Here is a 9,933-nt window from a genome sequence, read left to right as displayed (position 1 = left end):
ATTAAACTAGAAAAGATACAAAAGATAGAGTAGATAGTTACAGTGGATTGATTGACAGTTGAGAGGCAGGCCGAAAGAGCAGAGCTCAATCCCCGCAATAACAACTAGGTGAATACACACACACACGCACGCACGCCAATAAAAAATTTAATACAAAATGATAAGAATTGTAGGATAAAGCAGGTTTTACTAAAGAGCCACATAAGCATTAGAGGATGTCCCTTCCTCATTAATTAAGAAAATGTGTGCAGTATGGAAAGGACTGCAAAGTTTTGCTGAAAAGAATCACCCAGATAAAGCTATAACAGCCTGTTGCATCTATCTTTTTAATGACAATGTGATGCCTCACTACAGACAAGTGTTGGAAAGAAGGGAAAAACAATCTTCAATGGAACGATTTCTAGTGAGAAAATCTAGCAGTGAGCCAGGAGCAGGTCCTAGTGGTATGCAAGCAAAACGTGCCAGTGTGATACCCCAGAGAAGTCCTCACTGCCTGATGTTATAATGGAAGGGAACTCCCCTTCCAAACAGTAACACCACCTCTCCTCCCCCCTCATAACCATCTTCCATACGCCATCAAGAGTCCTCCATAAAGGTAAGATATCTTGAGATGATTTCGGGGCTTTAGTGTCTCCCCGGCCCGGTCCTCAACCAGGCCTCCACCCCCAGAAAGCAGCCCATGACAGCTGACTAACACCCAGGTATCTATTTTACTGCTAGGTAACAGGGGCATAGGGTGAAAGAAACTCTGCCCATTGTTTCTCACCGGCACCCGGGATCGAACCCAGGACCACAGGATCACAAGTCCAGCATGCTGTCCGCTCGGCCGACTGGCTCCCGTGATAAACATATGTACAGTACTGTATTGCAGTTAAAGAAAACAATTGTATTCAGTATAAAATGTATTTTCATTTTTGAGAGTGTGGAATGAATTAATTCAATTCCCTTTATATCTTATGGGAAAAATCACTTCAACGTACGATACAGGTATTTCGACTTACGATACGTCTCTGGGAACGGATTACCATCGTAAATCGAGGCCCCACTGTATCTTTAAAAATATGTAAATCTGATTTCAGCTTATTTATTTTTAGACTGGAACATACAATTTTTTAACTAACTTGATATTATCAGGACAGTCTCTGGCAATGTCCCTTAAACACGAGTATCACTCACATCCCATGATCAGATATGCCTTAAGTGTTTTAAATGATTAAAGAGAAACCATTTTTTGGAGCACAGTACAAAATTTGCTCCTGTATAGAGCAATCTTGGTAACCCAAGTGGTTCTCCAGCGTGCAGTGAAGGAAGAGGGATAAATGTCTGGGTTTAATTTGTAATTGAACATGACTTAACACTTTGCCATCCTGATGACGCATTATGCGGCATAAAACCAAAACATTCAGAGTGGGTGATGACGCAAACGTCAGCATGCAATAATTTTTACTTAAGTCTTATTATTAGGTATAAACATTGAGATTGAAAGAGTTTAACATTGGGTTGTATGCTCACCAGAATGCTCGGCATACCTTCCGGTGCAATTTGACATGCCTGTTGGGCATGCCAAAGTGTTAATGTGCATGGAAATGAGTGTTATCACGAACCTTCCCATCCTATGGCTCGGATACAAAAAACTAAGTGATCACAGGATTGTGGCAAGACTATGTGAATTACTGTATACCATTATAAATTTAATACAAATACAAATTTACCTACCTTAACTTGCAGATACCACTAATATTCAAAGGCATTTAAATTCCAAAATATATTTACCAACATTAGTTTTTTATAATCTGATGTTCATACACTATACAGTATCTACGTCTTGCCAATATTATATGTTACATATAGATATACTGTAACAGAAAACATGTACTGTACTGAACTTTTAGTTTAACACTTTCGCTGCCCTGGCGGGTGACTCGCCGTGCACCTCAAGGTCGGCCGAGTGGTACGCGTGAACTTACCACTGCCCACAAATGTTTATACTTTTTCAGCTTTGTGACCTTAATTTTTGTGCTATGTAGTTCAATTTGGTATCAAATTGTTCGCAACAGAATGTTGTAAAGAGGTATCTGCATATAAGAACATACAAGTCTCCCTTTCCTGTACTTTAGACCTGCCAGTCACTACAAGGTAGCCCGAGCGTTGCCCAAGAGTTCACCACTCCAGTGTTTAATCGCTTTCAGCTTTCTAACCTTAATTTCCGTGCTACAGCGTTTAAATTGCTATCAAACTATTTGCAATTGAATGATGTAAAGGAATATTTGCATATAAAAAACATACAAGTCTCAGTTTTCTAAACTTTCGATGAAAACTCAATATCTTTTCCCCTCATATGTGTTTCTTTCAATGCTTTCGTCATGGATTGCCTCTGTTCTCGATCAGCATTCATTTGAAAGTCAATCTGTAGTGTTTATAAAGCCGGTAACAACAAATACCGAGATAAAATAACTGGAATGGGGGAAGTAAGTAAGTAAGTAATTATCAAAAGAAGGCACCAAACCGGGAAGGCTATGTAGCACCATCAAATACGCAAAATAATCAGAGGGCGCTAAATATCACCAAGGATGCCAATACGAGAACAAAAACGCATAAGGCGAACGATATCAAAAGTATCCGAGTCACCAAGAATTCTATCGAGGGACAGGTGACCGCGAGGGGCGGTCGGATGGAATGGGGGAACTTTTCGATTCAAGGGAAGTTCGCGCCTCTCATGAGCAAGGTCATGAGCGAGGTCACAAGTGAGCCTCCTGCATGGGTAGGTGCCTACACAGTGGGGTCAGGATGCCACGTGGGGTATACAGAGAATGGGCAGAAGTTGGAGCTCATTTTTAAAAAGTCCCATAGAATTTGGACAATAAATGGAATTTCTTACAAATTTTTTTAATTAATGATGACGTTTGCATCATCATCAGTTTTCCGTACTGCATTTTGGTTCCATGATGGAATATTCAGCATCGGGCAGCGAAAGTGTTAAGTGTCAATTTCTGTTTAGACACTTTACAAAGCTTACAATATGAATTACTGTAATGTCATCTCCAGCACAAATTGCATCATTTGTCTCTTCTAAAATAACTGACATTATTATAATAATGTCAGTTAACACTTAGTTTTAAAATCTTGTGTTTCTTCTTACCACTGTTATACATCCTGCAATTAAAAGATACAAGAAGCATCATAAGCATACCTTAATTTCTGGTTCCTTCACTGTTGCAACAAAATCAACAATACTTCCACCAATCACCACCTGCAGAGCAATCATGCAAAACACCAAGTCATAAAACAGATAATGTAAGTAAATACAGAATAATGAACAGAGGTAAGACCTCAAAAGAACTTAAAAGTCCTATCATATAAAGCATTTTGTTTACAGGCACTGTACTAAACAATATGAAGTACAGATGTGCTCTATGATACTCTGTATAAAACTAACAAATATTACCATGACTAAATTACAATAATCAAAACAAGCCAGCAGTACATGTAAATAAAATGCCATATAAAAGCAAGCAAGACATGCATTTTAGTAACCAAAAATTCATGTAAGCAACAATTATTTACTGTAATTTTATGGTCTGGTCACCTCTTCATGCACAGTTTTAAGTGATAAAAGCATACTAAACTAAAGCAAGCTGTCAGATATCTGTATGATTGGACTATGAGTACTTATAAGTACTTACATAATGTTATAATGTACATACTGTACTGCAAATTCATCCTCTGATTAACATTTATAAGAGAGTCAACTATTTTATGAAAACTTTTGTTCCATACAGTATTGGTAGGTTAATTATTCCAGTACCAATCATTGCTCAGCAACTGACAGTGGAGAAGAGCTGCATAATAGAACTTTAAGCAGAATGGTTCACTTCACTAAAGCTAGAGTGAACGATATGGTTCTAAAACATTAGAACCTTTACTAGTTCTAATGTAGAATAGAACCAGTGAAGAGCAGAGGTGCCATAGGCACAGAGAACACTGTACAGGTATAAACATCAGAGGTCCGCGGTTGTTCAACGTCCTCCCAGCGATTATAAGAAATAATGCCGGAACAACCGTGGACATCTTCAAGAGAAAATTAGATTGTTTTCTAAAAACAAGTGCCGGACCAACCAGGCTTTGGTGGGTATGTGGGCCTGAGGGCCGCTCCAAGAAACAGCCTGATGAACCAAGCTCTCACAAGTCAAGCCTGGCCTTGGGGCCAGGCTTGGGGAGTAGAAGAACTCTCAGAACCCCATCAAGCAGGTAAATTTATAAGCACTAAAAAGCTAAAAATTTATTAAAAATGGCAAAACTAGATAGACTTATCATTAAATGTTTGGAAATGTCTCTTTCTGGTAGAGCCCTGGTGAAGCTATCTTGCCAAGATTGCTCTGTGCTAAAACTTTACGCAAGTTCTGTTTTACCTACCAGGGACCAGAGCCAGAACTTGGTCCCCTCCAAGGTGTAGGGCGTGAGTGGCAATTCGCCACCCCACTTGTAAAGCATCCAGAAATTCAGTGAAATTTTGTCCACAGCTGCAGGGTTCACAGAAAATGAAGCCTTGAAACTGCCAAACTGATGCAAATGAGTCACGTGTAACAAGAAATTCACTCAAACTACCTTGAAACACGTTAATACTGCTTACTACCATCACTAAGCATCCTCCTGCCTGCACCCAACTCCCTAAGCTAGTTCTAGAGTTGATGAGCAACTCGCCACCAAACCTTGAGGGAAGGGAGGAAATCTGGGAGGTGTTTCATTACATTCAATGCTGTTTTTTTTTAGGAGACCCCCAACAGTAGCTTCCTGAGGCTAACCACAGAGAACAAAAACAGAACTTGCTGGAAAGTGGAAGAGGCAACAGGCACAAGGACAAAGAAAACCCAGGCCAGAGCTATGGCCTAAAGCTGCACAAGACCTACTGGGGACAGGAACAATAAATACTGGTCTGCAAGAACCCCTGTTAGAATGCCAACCACCCCCCCCCCTTCCTGAACCTGAATATCAGGCCAGGGCATTTTATAGAAGACCACAGCCAAAGCCACATATTTGTGAACATAATGGGTCAGAGGGTAGATCACAGGCTGACTAGGCTGAATGAATTTGTGGACGACCTGAGAAATGCAGGCCTTGGACCAGAGGACAAAGGATGCAGGGACAACCAATAAGGTGTCCACCAAGGCAGAACCGGTGACCTGCAGGAAGTGATGAAGAGTTGCATCCTGACAACAAATGATGAACCCCTGACCTAGGCAACCAAGCATCAACCATCAAAATACCCCTTCCGGAAGGCAGCTAATTCATTCTTCACCAGGAAAAAATGATAAGGCTGCTAACAAACTGCTCACCAGGGCCAAAAGAACAGTACCCCCCCCCCCACACACACACACCTCCAGAGAAGAGCCTGAAGCTTCCCAACCCTACACCCAGAGATGAGAGCCAACAACAACAGGGCCTTGAGAAAGACATCACGAGCCGAAGGGGAAACCGATGCAAGGAGAGAGAGAACAAAATCCAGTCAAGAGGCCAGAACAGCTCAGGAGGTATATGAGCTGGCAGGAAGTGAAAAAATGTACGAGACAAGTTGTGGAACGGTGCCATGGAGGTGTCAACGTGAAACACAAGCAACTACAGCTCTACCAACACTGAATGATACAAGGCAACATTCATATAAATGCAAGCTCCTAAAATCTTTTTCAGAACATTGCATACAGTACCTTGAGAAAGGATGTAGGTTACATCCAAAAATTTAGTTTTAAATACACAAACTTAAATTGGGTCTCTCCTTCACCTCTAGGCAACAGTATTAGCCATGAGATGCAGATCAAGAAATAATCTATACAAAGGACAGGACAACCTTGACCGAAACTCAAGAAAGAGAAGAAGAAAAAAAAAGAAAGAAAAAAAAAAGTGGCAAAATGAGCACTTTATACTGCTGCCACAAAGAAACACACAGGTGGGATACCATCAATCCAGCCACCTTCTCACCATATAAATGCCAAGAGACCAGCGTCAAAAATCCAGTGGTGAATGTAATGAAACGCCTCTTTCTGGAGGAGTCATGGTGGTTCTCCAAAGCTATATTGCTGAGACTGTTCCATATTAAAGGGTCCCATCAGTCACAGTAATTCTGGTTGACCTACTGGGGACCAGAGCCAGGATGTGGACCCCTCACAGAGGCACAGGGAATGGGTGACAATCCTCCACTCTACTGGAAAAAACTTCCAGAAATTCAGTGAAGCTTTACAGACATACAGATGGGTCACAAAAAACAAAGCCTCAAACCTACCAAACAACTTGGTAAATGAGTCACACAGAACTAGAGATTCACTCAAACAAGCTGAAAACTCATTAGTACCAAAGACCACCACAGTGGCCCAGGTCCATCTCTTCGTTGGCTCTCCGGGTCAGTTCTGGAGCTGATGACCAACTCCACAATGAACCAACAAATCTAGGAGGAAGGAGGGTGTCAGGGAGCCACCGGGGCTCCTCCAGAAAAAGGCATTTCATTACATTCAACACTGGGTTGCTGGATGACTCACGCTAATGGTTCCCTGAAAACTAACCACAGAATAAAAACAGCTCTTACGAGATGAGGTAGCAAGCACTAAGACAGGGAAGAGAACCCAGGTCAGGAGATATGGCACAGAGCCACACATGACTGATGGGGGTCAGGAGATATGGCACAGAGCCACATATAACTGATAGGGATCAGGAATACTGAACAAATAACAAGCAGCGAAGAACCCTGAAAGAATGCCAAAACCCCCGAGCCAAAAAATCAGCCCAGGACATGTTAAGAGAAGACAGCAGTCAGAGCCACATATTTGTGGACATCATGGGCCCAAGGGTAGACTGCAGGCTCGCTAGAATTTATGACACTGTAAACAACAGTGTCCTCCACCAGTGATTTTTTCAGCTAACCCAAGAAATGTGAGCAGTGAGCAGTGAACATAGGAAACATGGACAAACAAGACTCTTTAGTATGGAGCAATTTCACAAAGGTACATTCTGGAAGCCATCGGGAGGTTTCATCCAGAAACTCTAGATTTGAAGAGCAGAGAAGACTGAACCAGCAAAATATATCCCCAAGCTTATCTGCTAAAAAAGGTGGAGCCAAGGTAAAATGCCCAGGGTTGCACACCGGGCAAGAAGCACTGGAAACCAAGACAGGGCAGGCCAGCAAGGAGTCGGGAGGATCGCCCTTCAAACATACGACTCCAGACTGGACAGAACCCGGAGCAACAACTGAACCAAGGGGAAAAGAAAAATGCACCTCAACCTTCATCAATCCAGTAGAAAAAGAACCACCATGAGAGCCTCCCGATTGAGGGAATGGAGCCACATAAGAGGCAAGGTGCCAGTCCAACGCCAATGTGTAGTGGTACACATAGAAATCACAATAGCGTGATGTATCAAATGAACAAATCCACAAGGGCCGTGACGAGGATTCGAACCTACATCCGAGAGCATCCCAGACGCTGCCTTAATTGACTGAGCTATGACATGGTATAAGAATTGCAACCAGAAAGTCTACTGAATTTACCTGGATCCTGCAGCCTCTCCGAGACACAAACCAGGATTTTACACAATTCCCCCATGCACTCGAGCTATGTCAATAGGCCATTCTACCTCTTCGCTCTTACTTCATTTACTCACAAGATACAATAACTCGCAAGATATTTAATAACTTGGCTAACCTAATGAAGTAAAGGCGAAGAGGTAGAACGGCCTATTGACATAGCTCGAGTGCATGGGGGAATTGTATAAAATCCTGGTTTGTGTCTCGGAGAGGCTGCATGATCCAAGTAAATTCAATAGAATTTCTGGTTGCAATTCTTATACCATGTTGTAGCTCAGTCGATTAAGGCACCGTCTGGGATGCTCTCGGACGTAGGTTCGAATCCTCATCACGGCCCTTGTGGATTTGTTCATTTGTAGTGGTACACCTTAGGGCAATCAAATGTCTCACCGAGTCAATGGAAGGACGAGTCATTGACAGTCCACTCTGTAGAAATAGGACAAAAGCAAGATAACCCATGTATGAGAACATTGGGCACACCCTGCATATGAATAGTGTGGAGAACCAATCCATGAGAATCCAGAAGCTGAGCTACTTGAACTATCCAGCGGCCAGATTCACGAAGCAGTTACGCAAGCACTTGCGAACCTGTACATCTTTTCTCAATCTTTGGCGGCTTTGTTTGCAATTATTAAACAGTTAATGAGCTCCGAAGCACCAGGAGGCTGTTTATAACAATAACAACAGCTGATTGGGAAGTTTTTGTGCTTGTAAACTGTTTCATAAATGTAATCAAAGCCCTCAAAGATTGAGGAAAGATGTACACATTCGTAAGTACTTGTGTAACTGCTTCGTGAATCTTGCCCCAGTACCACAGGGCAATGGACTAAAGAGTCACCCCTTCCTCCTTGGTTCAGACAATGAACCACTGAGGAGATCAAGAGTGGAGCCAGAGCATGGAGCCTGGAGAAAGCCAATTCCACTGTAGGGCATACCACAATGCCACAAACTTGCACACCGAAGGAATGAACCAAACCACTCAACTTGGGTGGTCTGGTGAGCATTGGTCATGAAGCCCCAACATAGAGACAAGGCATCTCTGAACTCATGAAGCCATGGGGGAGGATGGCACCACAGAAACTCCAAATAGCTGGAAGGGAAAGCCGGTGAGGCGAAAGCCAATAAAGGGCAGGCAAGGATTAAATCCTTTGGTCCCAGGAGTGGAAAAGAAGGGCAGAACTGGAGAAACTGGTACAATGCTTAAAGCCAAACTGTGCCCAGCACCAAAACTGGGCAAAGGCAAAGTACAGGTTCTCACACAACCAAACAGTGAGTCACCTGGGGCTGATCCAACACATTTGTATGGGTAATGGGATGTTGTCTAATCTCTCCCTTTAACACAATTACATAAATTGTATAATTTATGTGTACAATTCCATAAAAATCAATCACTGCTGCATATTGTTGCTGGTACACTCAACATGTGTTCTCACCCTTCATTTAATAACGTGGCTAACCTAAACATTTGTAGCAGACCTGTAGAAGAGATGTTTATTCTTTCACCATTAGCAAATGACAATAACTGATAATATGAATATGAACTATTAGAACAAAATTTAATTAACATAATACATCACCTTTCCCAGTAGCTCAGTAAACACTTATCATATGGAGATTATGTCCACAAATTAACTACAGTACTTTTATTATACTGTATGTATATCCCTCCATAATGCAGCCATGGCAAACAAGCAACACTAATCGTTCATTATTCCAGTATTGAAACCACTAAACAGTCTTCAGTAACATTATTTAATTCAATTGCCATAAAGCACACAATATCCACTCACAACCACTCTTGACTCTACAGTATTATACAATACTGTACAACTTTTAAATTTCCCACAGAATTCATGATACTGTATTTCAAACAACAAAATTATATCACAGTAACGCATGTATTACATACACACAAATAGATAACCAAACAAATAAGGTAGCAAAATATATCTTATAGGACAAACTCTTCATAATATATTTTACGATCAAGAATGCCATAAATAATAAACTACATTTTCATTTAAAATCTGGGGTACTAAAATTAACAGTGGTGGGCTACTTCAGAATAAAAGTCTATCAGTTATTAAAGTTCTATCCAAGACCTATCATGTGTCACCCTTGTAACGTACAGGTTTTCCACGAGCTTCAGATGCCTTCAATTCATTACTGGGAAAATAGCCAGGGGGTTTATAACTGAAAAAGAAGAATGTGAAGCATTACACAATTTGTAGAGGATACAAGCCAAATTTAAAAGTAAAGAAAGTACAGTATTTAAGTATGATATGCAAATTACATTATAATAATTATGTATTACATAATAATAATAATTATTAATGAAATGCATCTTTCTGGATTAGCCCCAGTGG

At 41.3% G+C, this 9,933-nt stretch overlaps 1 protein-coding gene across 5 annotated transcripts in view; it reads right to left on the bottom strand.

Moving 5' to 3' along the window:
* Positions 1–2,879: 2,879 nt before the first annotated feature.
* Positions 2,880–9,933, bottom strand: part of LOC123767555 (pseudouridine-5'-phosphate glycosidase) — a 214,951-nt gene continuing 207,897 nt past the window's right edge. For 3 of the 5 annotated variants that reach the window (XM_069310373.1, XM_045757287.2, XM_069310374.1), the window contains exons 9-10: positions 9,697–9,760; positions 2,880–3,250 (exon numbers count right to left, since the gene is read on the bottom strand). In XM_069310373.1, the coding sequence (XP_069166474.1) occupies positions 3,179–3,250; positions 9,697–9,760 (136 nt within the window). In that variant the 3' untranslated portion in view covers positions 2,880–3,178. Of the gene's footprint in view, positions 3,251–9,300; positions 9,761–9,933 lie in introns of those variants that run through there. The other 2 variants (XM_045757288.2, XM_069310375.1) reach the window with 2 other exon arrangements.

The sequence above is a fragment of the Procambarus clarkii genome, chromosome 67, assembly GCF_040958095.1.
Source record: "Procambarus clarkii isolate CNS0578487 chromosome 67, FALCON_Pclarkii_2.0, whole genome shotgun sequence".
Classification (NCBI taxonomy): domain Eukaryota; kingdom Metazoa; phylum Arthropoda; class Malacostraca; order Decapoda; family Cambaridae; genus Procambarus; species Procambarus clarkii.
The sequence above is the reverse complement of the archived record's forward strand: the minus strand, read 5'-3'. Positions and strand labels throughout refer to the sequence as shown.